This window comes from Rana temporaria, chromosome 4, assembly GCF_905171775.1.
Source record: "Rana temporaria chromosome 4, aRanTem1.1, whole genome shotgun sequence".
Taxonomy (NCBI): domain Eukaryota; kingdom Metazoa; phylum Chordata; class Amphibia; order Anura; family Ranidae; genus Rana; species Rana temporaria.
In genome coordinates, this window is record NC_053492.1 from 23,272,564 (window position 1) to 23,293,037 (window position 20,474).

The window sequence follows — 20,474 nt, forward strand, 5'->3', positions numbered from 1 at the left end:
TTTCATTACTGGCAATTGTTTTGTTTAAGGCCCCTTTCACACTGTCGTACCATCGTATTTGTGGGGGTATTTGGCTGCTAGCGGGACGGTTTTATCCCCCGAAAAGGAAGTACATCTACTAGGATAGTTGGTGAATTTTAGAAGAAAGACTGTCCTAAAATGGACACCATGGGCCTAAGCAGTCCAATATATCCAGTAGCTATCAAAATAACCATTCTTGGCAAACAGAGAATATTCTATAAGGTGCATCAAATTGGCTGATGAATATTTTAATATGATAAGTCTTCTTTAAGTGTATCTCAAGCCAAAACATTGTTTGATTTTTGATAGATTAAGGAAAGAATTGAAGCTCTGTCAAGTTTTACCGGTCTCTGTGGTGCCCATGGGGAGATTCCCATGCCAATGAAAAGGTCATCGCCAAGAAGGGCCACAGACATCAATAATAAACACTTCTATTTAGTACAGTGGGGAGGTTTTAGAAACCCCTGTTGGCGATTTATTGCTGTCTGTGTCCCCATTGGAGATTTTCACTCATTTCTAAAAGAAAATTGGAGATGATGGACACCTGCTCCCCTGATAAAGCCAATATAAATATCAAGTAAATGTTTAATTACTATAGGCCAGTTGAAATTGCAACTCAGATTTCAAATGACAATGTCAAACCCTATTGCATGTAGCATACGTGTCATATATTTACAAAATATAAGGAAAAGGGTATTGGATCATACATTAAAACAGCAGATTTAATTGTTTCTTTTACTTCTTAATACCACCCTTCTTTACTTCCCAGTTTTGCCAAATATTCACCAAGATGTCATCTATTTTAAGATAATGATTCGAGCTGTACTGCGTACATCCACTAGGCATGGTTCCAAAATACCAATGACATTGGTGAGGGCTTCTTAAATTATACTCTAAGGTGGACGTTGACTTTGTGCCTTCGTAGTTCTAAATCAACTATGTGCATCATTCGACAAGTCTCAGATCTCATTTTGCTCATCCAGTTCGTTCATATCATTAGTAAAACTGTCATATTCAGCCGAACGTGTGGTCATCCCCAAGTACTGCCGCAGAAACTCACTAAACCTTTTCTGGTTGTTCCATTTCCTGGCTGATTTTCGAACACCTATGAAGCCACCGTAGCGCTTCTGAAGGTCTTTCGATGGGCCCATGAATTTCCTATAGCTGTATTTTCCCTTGACGAACCCCCCAAAGCGTTTAGACATGGCATTCGATGGATTTTGCAAGTCTACAAATTCGTCAGGTCCGGTGGTCATCCCGAGCGCAGTTTCTCCACCTCCCATGCTGGTGTCTTCTTCTTGCTCGCGGATCAAATTACTAATTTTGGACAATCTCTTTTCATCCTTAATCTTACTCAAGTCAACCATTTTGGTGAGGTCGTTCAGATGCTTGAAATTGGTGGGGAACTGTCTGTCCTCGAAAGGTTTGAAGTCTTCCTCAAAACTGTCCATGCTGAGCTGTATCGAGGACTTTATGAGGACTGTTTTGCATACGCCCCACATGGAACTGGAGTAGATTTTTCCTTCACACTCCACGATGCAGAGCTGTTGATGAAAAAACAAAAGAGTTATATAGATGTGGGTAGGGCATTGGCTTATTGATTGTTGGGTTTGCATTTTTTTAATATACATTTTAAGGGGTCCTTCATGAGAAAGTGTAAATCCCCACACATATACCATCTCTTGGAAATTGTCTGGTTTTAGTCACTATAAATCACAGCTGTGGAAACACTTTGAGCCTCTTTGCTTGTTTTAGTGAGATACGGCTTTGCCCCTGACCAAAGCCAAGTACCCTCAGATACAACAGAGCTTATGGGCTGTTGGCCAGGGTTGAGAGAAAATCCCATGGTGCATTTGAGAGGAAACTGGCTGCATTTGAGGGGAAACTGGCTGCATTTGAGGGGAAACTGGCTGCATTTGACGGGGAAACTGGCTGCATTTGACGGGGAAACTGGCTGCATTTGACGGGGAAACTGGCTGCATTTGACGGGGAAACTGGCTGCATGTGACGGGGAAACTGGCTGCATGTGATGGGGAAACTGGCTGCATTTGATGGGGAAGCGGGCTGCATTTGATGGGGAAGCGGGCTGCATTTGATGGGGAAGCGGGCTGCATTTGATGGGGAAGCAGACTGCATTTGATGGGGAAGCAGACTGCATTTGATGGGGAAGCAGACTGCATTTGACGGGGAAACTGGCTACATTTGACGGGGAAACTGGCTGCATTTGACGGGGAAACTGGCTGCATTTGACGGGGAAACTGGCTGCATTTGACGGGGAAACTGGCTGCATTTGACGGGGAAACTGGCTGCATTTGACGGGGAAACTGGCTGCATTTGACGGGGAAACTGGCTGCATTTGACGGGGAAACTGGCTGCATTTGACGGGGAAACTGGCTGCATTTGACGGGGAAACTGGCTGCATTTGACGGGGAAACTGGCTGCATTTGACGGGGAAACTGGCTGCATTTGACGGGGAAACTGGCTGCATTTGACGGGGAAACTGGCTGCATTTGACGGGGAAACTGGCTGCATTTGACGGGGAAACTGGCTGCATTTGACGGGGAAACTGGCTGCATTTGACGGGGAAACTGGCTGCATTTGACGGGGAAACTGGCTGCATTTGACGGGGAAACTGGCTGCATTTGACGGGGAAACTGGCTGCATTTGACGGGGAAACTGGCTGCATTTGACGGGGGAAACTGGCTGCATTTGACGGGGAAACTGGCTGCATTTGACGGGGAAACTGGCTGCATTTGACGGGGAAACTGGCTGCATTTGACGGGGAAACTGGCTGCATTTGACGGGGAAACTGGCTGCATTTGACGGGGAAACTGGCTGCATTTGATGGGGAAGCTGGCTGCATTTGATGGGGAAGCGGGCTGCATTTGATGGGGAAACTGGCTGCATTTGATGGGGAAGCGAGCTGCATTTGATGGGGAAACTGGCTGCATTTGATGGGGAAGCGGGCTGCATTTGATGGGGAAACTGGCTGCATTTGATGGGGAAGCGGACTGCATTTGAGGGGAAACTGGCTGCATTTGACGGGGAACTGGTTGCATGTGATGGGGAACTGGTTGCATGTGATGGGGAAACTGGCTGCATTTGAAGGGAAACTGGCTACATTTGGGGGCAAACTGGCATAATTTGAGGGGGCAAACTGGCGACGTTTGATGGGCACAGTGGCGGCAATTGATTTTTTTTTTAGTTTGTTTGCGCCCCCCCCCCAAAAAAATTTGAGCACAAGCCGCCACTGATAGGGATAGACAAGTTAAATACATTTATGCAATAGTTATATAGTTTACCGTATATTAGATTGTATATTATTGCATAGTTTACTTCAATAACAATGGACCAATAATCAATTTACTGCGCGGACCTTGCCAGGAAAAGGTATTTGTCATAAAGTTAGGACGTTAACAGGGTCAATACGGTATTAACTTGTGTGATGGCGTGCGCTTCTTGCTCGACCCGTTTAACTGTCATGAAGACGTAAAAAAAGAGCAAATTTGCAATCACTGTCATTATACTGTATAAGTAAGAAGAAGAAATTAAGCAGTTTAATGTCAAAAAGCGCATCCTGGAGCCGTCTCAGCGCTCTGTTATCTAGACAGACAATCTGCCAGGGCGGCTGTTGCGATATTCCTCTCCGTGTTTGTCAGACAGGAGGAAAGGATCAATTATCTAGACTGATTAAAGATAACAAGTATTCATACAGTAACAACACCTTTCACTTGTCAATTATCCTTCTTCCATGTACCGCAAAGTAGCAATTATCAGCGCTTATTGTAAAAAGACGCACGCTTGGAGCTGGTTAGGAAACATGCCACAAAATTCTGCTTTCAAAGCAGAAGCTCAGCACAAAAGTCTAGTGGAGGGTTTTACTTCTCAATTTTAAAGTCAGACAAGCAAACCTAATGCATTTGCCGAAACTGATAAATACCGGGGGATCGGTGTAGTAGCCGTGAGTTAAGGAAGAGCATATCAGAGCAGTGCTGGTCAGTGAGGAAGGAAACAGCAGGACAAGGACCCTCTGGCGGGATTTAAAAATCCCCAAATTGTGTAAGTAGACAGTAATTGTTTTAAATTAATATACGTTTAACCACTTCCTTACTGGGCACTTAAACCCCCTTCCTGCCCAGACCAATTTTCAGCTTTCAGCGTTGACGCATTTTGAATGACAATTGTGCGGTCATACAACACTGTACCCAAATGATATATTTATAATTTTTTTCCCCACAAATAGAGCTTTCTTTTAGTGGTATTTGATCACCTCTGCGATTTTTATTTTTTGCTCTATAAACAAAAAAACACAATGGCCTGGATTCACAGACATCGGCGCATATTTATTCCGCCGTAGCGTATCTCTTTTACGCTACGCGGGCGCAGCGCACAGAGGCAAGCACTGGATTCACAAAGCACTTGCTCCCACTCGCTCTTAAAGATACACTGGGTTTACTTGGCGTAAGCCAGTGTAGGTGGAAGTGGGTGTGAGCCATGCTAATGAGGCGTGACCCCATGCAAATGATGGGCCAAGCGCCATAGAAGTACTTAAAATGAACGGCGTATGCGCCGTCCCGTGGCCGCATCCCAGTGCGCATGCTCAGAATCACGCCGAGACCACTGGCGGTTCTCATCATCTGCTCCGCATGCTACGTAGACTCATCCCCTTCATCCCGGAAGAGGACACAGCAGTAGTGGTTGGAACAATCATCAACTCACGACTCGACTACGCAAACTCCCTCTACTACCAAAATACCAGATTTCACGTCTACAAGTCGTCCAGAACACGGCAGCCAGACTGGTAACTGGTAAAAAGCCGTGGGAACCAATCTCACCGGCCTTGAGGTCCCTCCACTGGCTGCCCATACAGGACCGGGTGACATTCAAGACTCTCTGCCTCACCCACAAATGTATACAGGGTAAAGCTCCTCAATACTTAAGCGAGAAAATAAAACCCTACGTCACCCAGCTCGTGCTCCGATCAACCAACCAAAACCTTCTCCAAATCCCCAAATCCCGCTACAAATCTAAGGGAGAACGTAGATTCTCGGTCCAAGGACCACGGCTCTGGAATGCTCTACCCATGACTATCCGCTTGGAAGAAAACCATCGGGTTTTTAGGAAAAAACTGAAGACCCACCTCTTCTGAAGACCTGTACAACTCTGGATGCCAGCGCCTTGAGGCGATTAAGTTCGCATTTGTTTGCGCTATATAAGTTTCTCACTCACTCACTCACTCACTCACTGCCTAAGATACGTCGAATCACTTTCTACGACGTGAACGTAACCTACACCTAGTCATATTCACGTACAACGTAAAGACAAAAGATACGACGGCTTGTGTTCCCTGGTCCATACCTTTGCATGAGTTGCGCCTCCTATATGGGGAATAACTTTACGCCGGACGTACGACTTACGCAAACCGCGTATATGATGCGCCGGGCGCAACTACGTTTGTGAATCGGCGTATCTCCCTCATTTGCATATGTGCATAGAAAATCTATGGGAGCGGCAAATGCGCCCAGCGTAAATATGCGCCCACGATACGACGGCGTAGGCAAGTTACGTCGGTCGTAGGAAGCCTATTTTTAGGCGTTTCTCAGATTGTGGGCACGGCGCACAGATACAACGGCGCATAGTTACACTTACGCGGCGTATCTCGAGATACGTTGGCGTAAGTGCTTTGTAAATCCGGGCCAATATTTTTTTACTTTTTGTTATAATAATATCCCATTTTTTATTTTTATTTTTAACTTTTTTTTTTTCTCAGTTTAGGTCGATACGTATTCTTCCACATATTTTTGGTAAAAAAAATCGCAATAAGCGTATATTGATTGGCTTGTGCAAAAGTTATAGCACCTACAAAATAGGGGATAGATTTATGATTTTTTTTCAATTTTTTACTAGTAATGGCGGCGATCTGCGATTTTTGTCAGGCCTGCGATATTGTAGCGGACATATCGGACATTTTTGACACTATTTTGGGACCATTCACATTTATACAGCGAACAGTGCTATAAATATGCACTGTTACTGTATAAATGTGACTGGCAGGGAAGGGGTTAACACTATGGGGGCAAGGAAAGGGTTAAATGTATTCCCTGGGAGTGATTTTTACTGTGGGGGGAGGGGACTGACTGGGGGAGGTGACCGATCTGTGTCCCTATGTACAAGGGACACAGCATCGGTCTCCTCTCTCCCTGACAGGATGTGGAGCTCTGTGTTTACACACAGAGCTCCACGTTCCTAACCTCTGTAATTGCCGATCGCGAGTACCCAGCGGACATCGCAGCCGCCAGGCACGCGCATTGGCATCACGTGACACGCCGGGCACAGTTTTTCCCGGCGGCGCGCAGGGGGGAATGTAAACAGCAGGACGTCCAGGGATGTCCACCCGGCAATTGAGAGCCGCGCTGTGGACATCTTTCGTCTATAGTGCGGTTCTCAAGTGGTTAATAATACAAATTCTAAAAAGTTCAATGATATGTATCCACATGAGATCATGACGAACCACTTAATTTACATCACTCTTGTGCAAATGTACAGAGTGTAACTCGACGGGTTTCAAGATTATACGTCAATTCCTCTTCATCGGGAGCAAGTGGTATTGGGGTTTATGATATCAAAAGATTGAAGCAGGTATCTTGGATACAGCAAAAAGGGATGAAGACAACAAATAGGGAAAGAAATTGGCTGCGTTAACCCCGACGATAACCCTAAAGGTGGAAGCAAGAAAGGCCAGAGAAGGGGGAGCCAATTGAGAGGGAAAAGCCCAACCCATAACCAACTTGTCCATGGCAGGAATGCAAATGACCCAGTCTGTTGGCCTGGAGAGGTTCAAGATAGGGAAGAAAAAAGTCAGTGAGGAAGTGTGCAGAGTGGGATAGTCCATGTTGGTGCAGTTGTAGAGTGGTGCAGTGCATGTTGGTGAAATTGTGGAGAGCGAGGTAGTGCTTGTTGGTGAGGTTTTGGAGAGTGGTGTAGTCCATGTTGATGAAGTTGTGGAGAGTGATGTAGTGCATGTTGGTGTAGTTGTGGATACTGGTGTAGTCTATGTTGGTGAAGTTGTGGATACTGGTGTAGTCCATGTTGGTGAAGTTGTGGATACTGGTGTAGTCCATGTTGGTGAAATTGTGGAGAGTGGTGTAGTCCATGTGGGTGAAGTTGTGGAGAGTGGTGTAGTCCATGTTGGTGAAGTTGTGGAAAGTGGTGTAGTGCATGTTGGTGAAGTTGTGGAGATTGGTGTAGTCCATGTTGGTGAAGTAGTGGAAAGTGGTGTAGTCCATGTTGGTGAAGTTGTGGAGAGTGGTGTAGTCCATGTTGGTGAAGTTGTGGAAAGTGAGGTAGTGTTTGTTGGTGAAGTTGTAGAGAGTGGGGTAGTCCATGTTGGTGAAGTTGTGGAAAGTGGTGTATTCCATGTTGGTAAAGTTGTGGAAAGCGAGGTAGTGCGTGTTGGTGAAGTCGTGGAGAGCTGGGTAATGTGTGTTGGTGAATTTGTGGAGAGTGCCATAATGCATGCTGGGGAAGTTGTGGATACTGGTGCAGTCCATGTTGGTGAAGTTGTGGATACTGGTGTAGTGCATGTTGGTGAAGTTGTGGATACTGGTGTAGTCCATGTTGGTGAAGTAGTGGAAAGTGGTGTAGTCCATGTTGGTGAAGTTGTGGAGAGTGGTGTAGTCCATGTTGGTGAAGTTGTGGAAAGCGAGGTAGTGTTTGTTGGTGAAGTTGTAGAAAGTGGTGAAGCCCATTTTGATGAAGTTGTGGAGAGTGGGGTAGTCTATGTTGGTGAAGTTGTGGAGAGTGGTGTATTCCATGCAGCTGAAGTTGTGGAAAGCGAGGTAGTGCTTGTTGGTGAAGTTGTGGAGAGCTGGGTAATGTGTGTTGGTGAATTTGCGGAGAGTGCCATAATGCATGCTGGGGAAGTTGTGGAGAGTGGGGTAGCCCATGTTGGTGAAGTTGTGGAGAGTGGTGTACTCCATGTGGGTAAAGTTGTGGAAAGCGAGGTAGTGCGTGTTGGTGAAGTCGTGGAGAGCTGGGTAATGTGTGTTGGTGAATTTGCGGAGAGTGCCATAATGCATGCTGGGGAAGTTGTGGATACTGGTGCAGTCCATGTTGGTGAAGTTGTGGATACTGGTGTAGTGCATGTTGGTGAAGTTGTGGAGAGTGGTGTATTCCATGCAGCTGAAGTTGTGGAAAGCGAGGTAGTGCTTGTTGGTGAAGTTGTGGAGAGCTGGGTAATGTGTGTTGGTGAATTTGCGGAGAGTGCCATAATGCATGCTGGGGAAGTTGTGGAGAGTGGGGTAGCCCATGTTGGTGAAGTTGTGGAGATTGGTGTAGTCCATGTTGGTGAAGTCGTGGAGAGCTGGGTAATGTGTGTTGGTGAATTTGCGGAGAGTGCCATAATGCATGCTGGGGAAGTTGTGGATACTGGTGCAGTCCATGTTGGTGAAGTTGTGGATACTGGTGTAGTGCATGTTGGTGAAGTTGTGGAGATTGGTGTAGTCCATGTTGGTGAAGTAGTGGAAAGTGGTGTAGTCCATGTTGGTGAAGTTGTGGAGAGTGGTGTAGTCCATGTTGGTGAAGTTGTGGAAAGCGAGGTAGTGTTTGTTGGTGAAGTTGTAGAGAGTGGTGAAGCCCATTTTGATGAAGTTGTGGAGAGTGGGGTAGTCTATGTTGGTGAAGTTGTGGAGAGTGGTGTATTCCATGCAGCTGAAGTTGTGGAAAGCGAGGTAGTGCTTGTTGGTGAAGTTGTGGAGAGCTGGGTAATGTGTGTTGGTGAATTTGCGGAGAGTGCCATAATGCATGCTGGGGAAGTTGTGGAGAGTGGGGTAGCCCATGTTGGTGAAGTTGTGGAGATTGGTGTAGCCCATGTTGGTGAAGTAGTGGAAAGTGGTGTATTCCATGTGGATGAAGTTGTGGAGAGTGGGGTAGCCCATGTTGGTGAAGTTGTGGAGAGTGGGGTAGCCCATGTTGGTGAAGTTGTGGAGAGCTGGGTAATGTGTGTTGGTGAATTTGTGGAGAGTGCCACAATGCATGCTGGGGAAGTTGTGGAGAGTGGGGTAGCCCATGTTGGTGAAGTTGTGGAGATTGGTGTAGTCCATGTTGGTGAAGTTGTGGAGAGCTGGGTAATGTGTGTTGGTGAATTTGCGGAGAGTGCCATAATGCATGCTGGGGAAGTTGTGGAGAGTGGGGTAATACATGCCGGTGATATGGCAGAGAGCAGAGAAATGCACCTCGGTGTAGTGATGAGGAGAAGTTGGACAGGTCCCAGTGTAGAGATAGGAAGCGGGGAAGTGTAGGTGGGCATGGTGTGAGCAGAAACAGAAGACGTGTGCGTTGGTGGGAGTGGGCCATAAAAGAGAGAGTAATTCCGTCTCAGCGCTCTGTTATCTAGACAGACAATCTGCCTGGGTGGGTGTTGCGATATTCCTCTCCGTGTTTGTCAGACGGTAAGAAAGGATCAATTATGTAGACTGATTAAACATAACAAGTATTCATACAATAACAGCCCCTTTCACTTGCCAACTACCCTTCTTCTCTGTACTGCAAAGCAGCAATTATCAGCGCTTATATAAAAAAAAGACGCACGCTTGGAGGTGAAGTTCCTTCAAAGCAGGAGCCCAATAACAAAATCCTCTTGAATTTAAACGATTAGTAATAATGGCTGATCTCCAGCAGTCTAGATTGGAAGCCCATAGGATAAGAGGGTGACAACGCGGGAGACAGGTACAGAGAGTTGTCACCCTAAAACAGTGAACGAGGATCCTCATGATGGGGTCACCGGGGACAAAAGTTGGAGATTGAAAAAAACATATATATTTTTTTTTTATGACTTTATGAAACTCGAGTGTCTGGCTTTACGTCTTCTTTGACGCTCACCCATAACCCAGACACCGGCGAGCAAAACACATCACGGCGGCAAAACATTTTGTACATCTAAAATGATTGTTTATTTGCTTGATGATTGTGTTCCCAGGGCTAAAAGGCATTTAAAAGCCTCGTCATTTTCTTCCTAAAGTGGTTAAAAATGGTAAAAATGTTTCCAAGGCCAACAGCTGTACGTACTTCACCCAGACAAAATGGGCAAAAATTCTATTCACAGCTATTCCCATTTATCATTTTTTGGCATTCATCACAGCAAGGGCTGGAAAGTGGACTATTAATATTATGGAATAAATTGAACTTGGTAAAAAAAAAAATAGAAACATAATAAAATAAAAAAAGGAATACTACAGAGTAAAGCAGCTGGTTGTCATGCGGAATTGCAGATTTAAAGTATAAAAAATCTCTATAATACATTACCTTTACATCACTACTAGAGTTGAGCGGACACCTGGATGTTTGGGTTCGACGGGTTCGGCCGAACTTCGGAAAAAAGTCCGGTTTTCGAGACCCGAACTTGACCCCGAACCCGAACCCTATTGAAGTCAATGGGAACCCGGACTTTTGACTACTAAAATGTCTCTAAAAAACGAATGGAAAGGGCTAGAGGGCTGCAAATGGCAGCAAAATGTCGGGAAGAGCATGGCAAGTACTCTGCAAATAAATGTGAATCGGGAAATAACTTAAAATAACATAATGTGCGAAACACGCCGGTCGTTGCGTAGACACTGCAGCATGTAATTGCTCATGTGTGCCAGGCTGCCCAGAGGCAACGAACAGCTGTCCTCTGTGGGAGGTGTATCATCTGTGTCCTCTGTATCCCCCCAGCCACGCACCAGTGATGGCCATGAGCTGGTCTGGATGCCATCCTGCTGTGAACATGGTTCCACCTCCTCCTCCATGTCTTCCTCCACCTAGTCATCCTCCAGAACTGTGCCCTTGCTGGACAATTGTGTACCTGGCCTTTGTTGGTGCAGGAACCCACCCTCGGAGCCACTTGTGAATGACTGCCCTGAAAGCCTTGGAAATTATCCCGACTCCTCCTCCTGTGCCACATCCTCTTCCATCATCGCCCAAAGCGTTTTTTCAAGGAGGCATAGAACTGGGATAGTAACGCTGAGAACGGCGTCCTCGGCACTGGTCATGTTGGTGGAGTACTCAAAACAACGCAACAAGGCACACAGGTCTCGCATGGAGGCCCAGTTATTGGTGGTGAAGTGGTTCTGTTCCGCAGAGCGACTCACGCGTGCGTGCTGCAGCTGGAACTCCACTATCGCCTGCTGCTGCTCGCACAGTCTGGCCAGCATGTGCAAGGTGGAGTTCCACCTTGTGGGCACATCACATATGAGGCGGTGAGCGGGAAGGCCGAATTTACGCTGCAGCACTGCCAGGCGAGCAGCAGCAGGGTGAGAACGCCGAAAGTGCGCACAGACGGACCGCACTTTCTGCAGCAGCTGTGGCATATCGGGGTAAGTTTTCAGGAACCTCTGCACCACCAAACTCAGCTCATGCGCCAGGCAAGGGATGTGCGTCAAACCGGCTAGGCCCAGAGCTGCTACGAGATTTTGCCCGTTATCGCACACCACCAGGCCCGGCTTGAGGCTCACTGACGCCAACCACTCATCGGTTTGTTGTTCCATGTCCCTCCACAACTCCTGCGCGGTGTGTGGTTTTTCCCCCAAACAGGAACGTTTTAAAACTGCCTGCTGGCGTTTACCCATGGCTGTGCTGAAGTTGGTGGTAAATGTGTTACGCTGACCGAATGAGGAGGCGGTAGAGGATGAGGAAGCGGAGTAGAAGGAGTTAGGAACAGGAGGAAAACTGAAGCACCCTGCAATCCTCGGTGGTGGAAGGACATGCGCCAAACTGCTATCCGCCTTAGGCCCAGCCGCCACTGCATTTACCCAGTGCGCTGTTAGGGAGATATAACGTCCCTGACCGTGCTTACTGGTCCACGTATCCGTAGTTAGGTGGACCTTGGCACAGATGGCGTTGCGCAGTGCACACCTGATTTTGTCCCCCACTTGGTTGTGCAGGGAAGGGATGGCTCGCCTGGAAAAGTAGTGGCGGCTGGGCACGACGTACTGTGGGACAGCCAATGCCATCAGGCTTTTAAAACTCTGCGTCTCCACCAGACGGAATGACAGCATTTCAAAGGCCAGTAATTTTGAAATGCTGGCATTCAGGGCCAGGGATCGCGGGTGGGTAGAGGGGTACTTCCTCTTACGCTCCAGTGTTTGGGAGATGGAGAGCTGAATGCTTCCATGGGACATTCTGGAGATGTTTGGTGTCCCAGGTGGTAGTGTTGCTTGCCGGTCCTCTAATTGCGGGGTGGCAGGTGGCACTGTCACTACAGGGGTGGATGAAGAGGCCGAGAGGCCGAGACTGAAGCAGAAGAGGAAGCAAGAGGAGCCAGAGACCTTTCTTGGTTTTTGAGGTGTCTACTCCACTGCAGCTCGTGCTTTGCACTTAGATGCCTGGTCATGCAGGTTGTGCTCAGGTTGAGAACGTTTATGCCTCGCTTCAGCCTCTGATTGCACAACGTGCAAACCACGCGTGTCTTGTCATCAGCACATTGTTTGAAGATCTGCCACGCTAGGGAACAGCTTGGACCTGGCTTTGGTGTGCTCGGTCCCTTGCTGCGTTGGGCAGTAGCAGGCGTACTGTCTAGGGGATGGACGCTCCGCTTTGGCACCCTGCTCCCTCTTCTGCTGTGCTGGTGGCTCTGTGCGACCACCGCCTCTTCCTCCGAACTACATGGGTCACCTGCATGACGTTGATTCCATGTCGGGTCGAGGACCTCATCGTCCTGCACATCATCTTCCACCCAGTCTTCAACACTGCCCTCCTTGTCGGTCTGCACAATTGCAAAAGCACCAGCAGTTGGCAACTGTGTTTCATCATCATCCAAGACGTGCTGTGATGGTCCCCCCATGTACTCATCCTGAAATAGAAGTGGTTGGGCATCGGCAGGGCCGTCTTTAATATGGTTTGGGCCCTGGGCAAACATTTTTTTTGGGCCCCCCTCCTGCTTATTTTGGGCCTGGCTGGTTCACATGTATGTGTTTTGGCGGCCCTCATTTGTGCAGGCACAGCAGCCCATTGATTTGAATGGGCTGCCATGCCTTCGTATATATAAAAAATAAAAGAAATAAAGAAATATATAAAAAAAGTTTTTTTTTTATAAAAAAAAAGGGGGGTTGTCATCCGGGGCCCTGGGGAATAAAAAATTTAATAAAAATATATTAAAAAAATATATTTTTTTTATTTAAAAATAAATAAAAAAAAGGGGGGTTGCCATCTGGGGCCCTGGGGACCTCCGGACCCCTTTGAAAAAAAAAAAAGGGTTCTTGCTTGTTCTCATAGGGATAGAATTATATAGGAGATACTCTGCATATTGCACCAGCACTGCATCTGTCCATGTGAGATACTCTGCATTAGACAGTTTAGGGCAAGGTTCCTGCTTGTTCTGATAGGGAGAGAATTATATAGGAGATACTCTGCTTATTGCACCAGCACTGCATCTGTCCCTGTGAGATACTCTGCATTAGACAGTTTAGGGCAAGGTTCCTGCTTGTTCTGATAGGGAGAGAATTATATAGGAGATACTCTGCATATTGCACCAGCACTGCATCTGTCCCTGTGAGATACTCTGCATTAGACAATTTAGGGCAAGGTTCCTGCTTGTTCTGATAGGGAGAGAATTATATAGGAGATACTCTGGACATTGCACCAGCACTGCATCTGTTCCTGTGAGATACTCTGCATTAGACAGTTTAGGGCAAGGTTCCTGCTTGTTCCATAGTTGCCAACATTTGAAAAAAAATTCCAGGGACACTTTGCAGCACAGCTATTAATTACCACACTCACTTCCCCGAAGCTCCACCCACTCCGCATAATCTTCGCCTACTTATCAGATTATAGGGTCTACTCAATAAAGAGAGAATTACAGGAAATTGAAACGGGAATGGGTGGCAGGGAGGTGACAGGGAGGATGGAGATGACAGGGGTGGGTGGCAGGGAGGTGACAGGGAGGATGGAGATGACAGGGGTGGGTGGCAGGGAGGTGACAGGGAGGATGGAGATGACAGGGGTGGGTGGCAGGAAGGTGACAGGGAGGATGGAGATGACAGGGGTGGGTGGTAGGAAGGTGACAGGGAGGATGGAGATGACAGGGGTGGGTGGCAGGGAGGTGACAGGGAGGGTGGAGATGACAGGGGTGGGTGGTAGGGAGGAGACAGGGAGGATGGAGATGACAGGGGTGGGTGTTAGGGAGATGACAGGGAGGATGGAGATGACAGGGGTGGGTGTTAGGGAGGTGACAGGGAGGATGGAGGTGACAGGGGAGGGTGGTAGGGAGATGACAGGGAGGATGGAGATGACAGGGGTGGGTGTTAGGAAGGTGACAGGGAGGATGGAGGTGACAGGGGAGGGTGGTAGGGAGGTGACAGGGAGGATGGAGATGACAGGGGTGGGTGGCAGGGAGGTGACAGGGAGGATGGAGATGATAGGGGTGGGTGGCAGGGAGGTGACAGGGAGGATGGAGATGACAGGGGTGGGTGGCAGGGAGGTGACAGGGAGGATGGAGATGACAGGGGTGGGTGGCAGGGAGGTGACAGGGAGGATGGAGATGACAGGGGTGGGTGGCAGGGAGGTGACAGGGAGGATGGAGATGATAGGGGTGGGTGGCAGGGAGGATGGAGATGACAGGGGTGGGTGGTAGGAGGGTGACAGGAAGGATGGAGATGACAGGGAGGTGACAGGAAGGATGGAGATGACAGGGGTGGGTGGTAGGGAGGTGACATGGAGGATGGAGATGACACGGGTGGGTGGCAGGGAGGTGACAGGAAGGATGGAGATGACAGGGGTGGGTGGTAGGAGGGTGACAGGAAGGATGGAGATGACAGGAATGATGGAGATGACAGGGGTGGGTGGTAGGAGGGTGACAGGAAGGATGGAGATGACAGGGAGGTGACAGGAAGGATGGAGATGATAGGAAGGATGGAGATGACAGGGGTGGGCGGTAGGAAGTGACAGGGAGGTGATAAAATGTATGACAGGCCTTGGAGGTGGGATGGTGGAATGCCAGGAACAGGGGGATGACGAGGAGCATGATGATGACAGGAGTGTGGTGTGAGGTCAGCAGGGATGTTCAGGGCACCCTCGATCAGGCAGTGACGTCACAGGATGTCGGGCAGCGCCGCGGACTGTCATCACAGTGAGTACCTCTCTGATGATCGATGTTCTGGCAGGTGACAGGTCTGTGACGGCAGTCCGGTCCATCCAGGAGGAGAGAAGGTCAAGGAGCTGCTGTAAGGGCTTACCTTGAGTGGAGTCCATTTTGCAGGTTTGTATGCTCATATGTAACGCTCCTGCGTATGAGTTTAGTTATGATTTAATTGGATCTCAGCTGCGGAGGTTTCTCAGGGTTAAACCACTACTTCACTCTCTTGTATGGTCAAAGAGTTTAGGGTTTAGTTCATCACAACCTCTTTTTAGAGAATCAACTTAATCATGAATGCTTATTAATTCATAAGCTATGTATAAGCATATGTAAATACTTAGGAATAAAGTTCTTAAATGGCTGTTTAGGTAATTAGCTAGGCTGTGACTTGTAAGCAGGCCGGATTAATGCATGAGTCTATGGCAATGATATAAGTAATGAAAAACCGATAGCAATAACTTGCAGTACTCAGATAAGTAACCAGGAAAGTTCTGACAAGCAATGTAATGTTCAGCAAGCCAAGTCCTATAGATAAGCAAAAACAGGCGGATCACAGTATGACTGTATATGGTATTATGTGTAAGATACTTGCGGTTCTGAAGACCATTCCAGGCTGGGTTGAGTTCCCAGGTTGTGACTGGCTGTGGAATGAAGTCCGGCCTGTAGGTAGAGATGGCTCCAGATGGAGATGCCTGTAGCTGGAGATGGCTGAATTAGGAGATAGCCTGAGCCTTTAGAGCAGTTCCTGGTATGCTGATGGTTGGGGCTGAAAGGAGCTGTTAGTGCAGAGAGGGGTCTCCAGGGTCCAGGTAGTGGAGGTCCAGACGTCCTGTCAGCAATTCCAGGTGACGGCAGGAGTACAGCAAATCCAGGGTACGTAAGCCAAAGGGTCAGAAGCCGGGGTCAGTCTTGTAGATGAAGTCAATCACAGGAACACAGGAACCGTTGGCACAGACAGGACAAGCAGAGTACAATGAACTGACACCTGCCTCATAGTGAGGCAGGGCTTTATACCCTGGTTGATTAGGAAACCTGCCTCAGCTGGACCAGGATAAACAGGTGCAGATTGCAGGGAGATTCAAAGACAGGCAATCAGCACATAGTTCAGAACCAGGCTTTGATGGACAGCAAGCAGAATATGAACTTGAGAAGTGGCTCAGTGGCAAAGATCTGGAGCAGTGAAGAAGAAGTCCTGGGTTCAATCCCACCCAGAGCCACTTGGGGCGTGATCACGCCTCGCTGTCTGTTTGGCACGATAGCGATCGTGACAGCTGCTCAGCGGCGGCGACGGCGTTGTCAGTCATCCACGCTCTGCACAGCACATGGTAGGAGATCCGCAGAGCTGGAGAAGGGGAGCCTGGGAGGAGCCGGGGGAGGGGGAAGCACATGGATCCACCCACTGACTGGATGCTCGAGGTTGTGACAAGCTCACAGCGCCTCCTCTCCGTCCACAGGACTGCGCAGCGGTAACGACTACCGCACCTGCCTTCCCCACTAGCCGGGACAAGTCCCGGCAGGCTAAATTAGCCGGGACTAGGTCCCAAATAACGGGACTGTCCCGTTAAAAACGGGACAGTTGGCAAGTATGTTGTTCTGATAGGGAGAGAATTATATAGGAGATACTCTGGATATTGCATCAGCACTGCATCTGTCCCTGTGAGATACTCTGCATTAGACAGTTTAGGGCAAGGTTCCTGCTTGTTCTGATAGGGAGAGAATTATATAGGAGATACTCTGGATATTGCACCAGCACTGCATCTGTTCCTGTGAGATACTCTGCATTAGACAGTTTAGGGCAAGGTTCCTACTTGTTCTGATAGGGAGAGAATTATATAGGAGATACTCTGCATATTGCACCAGCACTGCATCTGTCCCTGTGAGATACTCTGCATTAGACAGTTTAGGGCAAGGTTCCTGCTTGTTCTGATATGGAGAGAATTATATAGGAGATACTCTGCATATTGCACCCGCACTGCATAGGTTCCTGTGAGATACTCTGCATTAGACAGTTTAGGGAAAGGTTCCTGCTTGTTCTGATAGGGAGAGAATTATATAGGAGATACTCTGCATATTACAGCAGCACTGAGTAGGTTCCTGTGAGATACTCTGCATATTACAGCAGCACTGAGTAGGTTCCTGTGAGATACTCTGCATATTACAGCAGCACTGAGTAGGTTCCTGTGAGATACTCTGCATATTACAGCAGCACTGAGTAGGTTCCTGTGAGATTCTCTGCATATTACTGCAGCACTGCGTAGATTCCTGTGAGATACTCTGCATATTACAGCATATTCAGGGGTCTGCACTTATTGTGGGGTTATCCTGAGGGGAGTCTGCACTGATGGAGGGGGGGTTTATCCTGAAGGGCTGTCTGCACTTATTGGGGTGTGCTTTATCCTGGGGGGTCTTCACTGATGGAGGGGATTATCCTGAAGGGGGTCTGCACTTATTGGGGGGTGATCTATCCTGAGGGGCTGTCTGCACTTATTGGGGCGGGTTTATCTTGAGGGGCTGTCTGCACTTATTGGGGCGGGTTTATCCTGAGGGGCTGTCTGCACTTATTGGGAGGGCGGTTTATCCTGAGGGGCTGTCTGCACTTATTGGGAGGGCGGTTTATCCTGAGGGGCTGTCTGCACTTTTTGGGGGGGCGGTTTATCCTGCGGGATCTGCACTGATAGAGGGGGGTTATCCTGAAGGGGATCTGCACTTATTGGGGGGGGATGATCTATCCTAAGGGGCTGTCTGCACTTATTGGGGGGGTGGTTTATCCTGGGGGGTCTGCACTGATGGAGGGGGGTTATCCTGAAGGGGGTCTGCACTTATTGGGGGGTGATCTGTCCTGAGGGGCTGTCTGCACTTATTAGGGGGGGATTTATCCTGGGGGGGATCTGCATTGTTGGAGGGGGGTGATCCTGAGGGGGGATCTGCAATTATTGGGGGGTGATCTATCCTGAGGGGCTGTCTGCACTTTTTGACGGTCTGAGTAAGCAACTCTTCAGGCGGGTGCATGCTGAATCCTCTGCCCGCCGCCAAGGTGCATGAGGGGGTCTGTACTGATGGGGGGGTTATCCGGAGGGGAGTCTGCACTGATGGAGGGGGGTTTATACTAAAGGGCTGTCTGCACTTATTGGGGGGGTGGTTTATCCTGGGGGGTCTGCACTGATGGAGGGGTTATCATGAAGGGGGTCTGCACTTATTGGGGGGTGATCTATTGTGAAGGTCTGTCTGCATTTATTGGGTGTGTGGTTTATCCTGGGGGGGGGTATGCACTGATGGAGGGGGGTTATCCTGAAGGGGGTCTGCACTTATTGGGGGGGGGGGTGATCTATCCTGAGGGGCTGTCTGCACTTATTGGGGCGGGTTTATCCTGAGGGGCTGTCTACACTTATTGGGGGGGGGTGGTTTATCCTGGGGGGTCTGCACTGATGGAGGGGGGTTATCCTGAAAGGGATCTGCACTTATTGGGGATGATGATCTATCCTGAGGGGCTGTCTGCAGTTATTGGGGGGTGGTTTATCCTGAGGGCTGTCTGCACTTATTGGGGGGGGGGGTTTATCATGGGGGGTCTGCACTGATGGAGGGGGGTTATCCTAAAGGGGATCTGTACTTATTGGGGGGGTGATCTATCCTGAGGGGCTGTCTGCACTTTTTGGGGGGGGGGGTTATCCTGGGGGGTCTGCACTGATGGAGGGGGGTTATCCTGAGGGGGGATCTGCACTTATTGGGGGGGTGATCTATCCTGAGGGGCTGTCTGCACTTTTTGGGGGGTGGTTTATCCTGGGGGGTCTGCACTGATGGAGGGGGTTAATCCTTAAGGGGTCTGCACTTATTGGGGGGTAGTTTATCCTGGGGGGCTGTCTGCACTTATTGGAGGATGGTTTATCCTGGGGGGTCTGCACTGATGAAGGGGGTTAATCCTTAAAGGGTCTGCACTTATTGGGGGGGGGTTTATCCTGGGGGGCTGTCTGCACCTATTGGGGGTTGTACTGAAGAAGGGGGGTCTATAATGAGGGAGGGGTGTCTGTACTGAAGGGTGACTATAGTTGGTAGGTGGGGGGGGGGTTGGGGGGTGACACCATGTTTTAACGCACCGGGTGACACCAACCCTAGTGACGCCATTGCGTGCAGGATACTTGAGTTCTTCCACACCAAACTCATCCAACCATGTTTTATGGAGCTGGCTTTGTGCATGGGGGAACAGTCATGCCCGAAGGTGAAAGGATCTTCACCAAATTTTTACCACAAAGTTGGAAGACCACCGTTGTCCACCACGTCTTTATATGGTGTGGCATTACCTATACCCTTCTCTGGAAACGTGTGAACTCAATCATTTGGAGGGGGCTCCTCATTCTTTGGGCCGTGTAATGGTCAGGTGCCCAGACTTTTATCCTTCAACGTCTATCACGGCATGTATTTAAGATTTGCATCTCTCATCCCCCGACTCCAGCCTCTCAACCATCCTCTTTAATGGATGTTTATTAATACAATAAATGTCAAGTGAAACGAACATCCAAATTGTTTCACTGCTAAAAGCTTACAACACAATTGTTTCTGTTTGAATAAAAAATGCCGCATTTGTAAAGAAAGAGCAACCATCGAGCACAGAGGAAGACGAGGAAGGATAATGTGAGGCATCAAAGCTAATTGGCTAATACAAAGCGCGTTTCAGACGATTGCATGTTCAAAGAGCAAGTTATTTCAATTAAATGCAAATCAATGCGGGATTATTACATCGCCGCATGCGGCTCATAACCAGGCTCTCCATTTCCGTGACATTTGCTGGAAGTTTTTCCGAAAGAAATGCAGTTGTACGGAAGCATCGGCTCTTTAAGGTTTTTTTTATTTTTAGCTTAGGGTTATTGGTGGGATTCATCAATGTAATGGTAATATTGTTATCAGTAAAGTCTCATTTCTGTTGTTGACGGTGTAGGAAAAAAAACCCCCTCCAAATGCCTTAAAGAGAAATTTGGGGTACGGACATTTTGTACTGTACATAGTGGGGAAGTGACATCACGCTCTCCACTTTGTCCAATCAGAGAACATTTTGCACTCATTCAGAAAACGCACATGCACAAACTACCTCTGCTAACAGAGGTCCGACTAAATAGGTATGACTATACATTCTTCCCACTGATCACCAATGTAAGGAACATTCTTCCCACTGACCACCAATGTAAGGGACATTCTTCCCACTGATCACCAATGTAAGGGACATTCTTCCCACTGATCACCAATGTAAGGAACATTCTTCCCACTGATCACCAATGTAAGGAGCATTCTTCCCACTGATCACCAATGTAAGGAACATTCTTCCCACTGATCACCAATGTAAGGAACATTCTTCCCA

General features: G+C 48.3%; 1 protein-coding gene across 1 annotated transcript in view; it reads right to left on the reverse strand.

Moving 5' to 3' along the window:
* Window positions 1-232: 232 nt before the first annotated feature.
* The window catches only part of PNOC (prepronociceptin), a 187,822-nt gene continuing 167,580 nt past the window's right edge, over window positions 233-20,474 (reverse strand). The window contains exon 3 of the mRNA XM_040348124.1: window positions 233-1,565. Within this exon, the coding sequence (XP_040204058.1) occupies window positions 981-1,565 (585 nt within the window). The 3' untranslated portion in view covers window positions 233-980. The remainder of the gene's footprint in view (window positions 1,566-20,474) is intronic.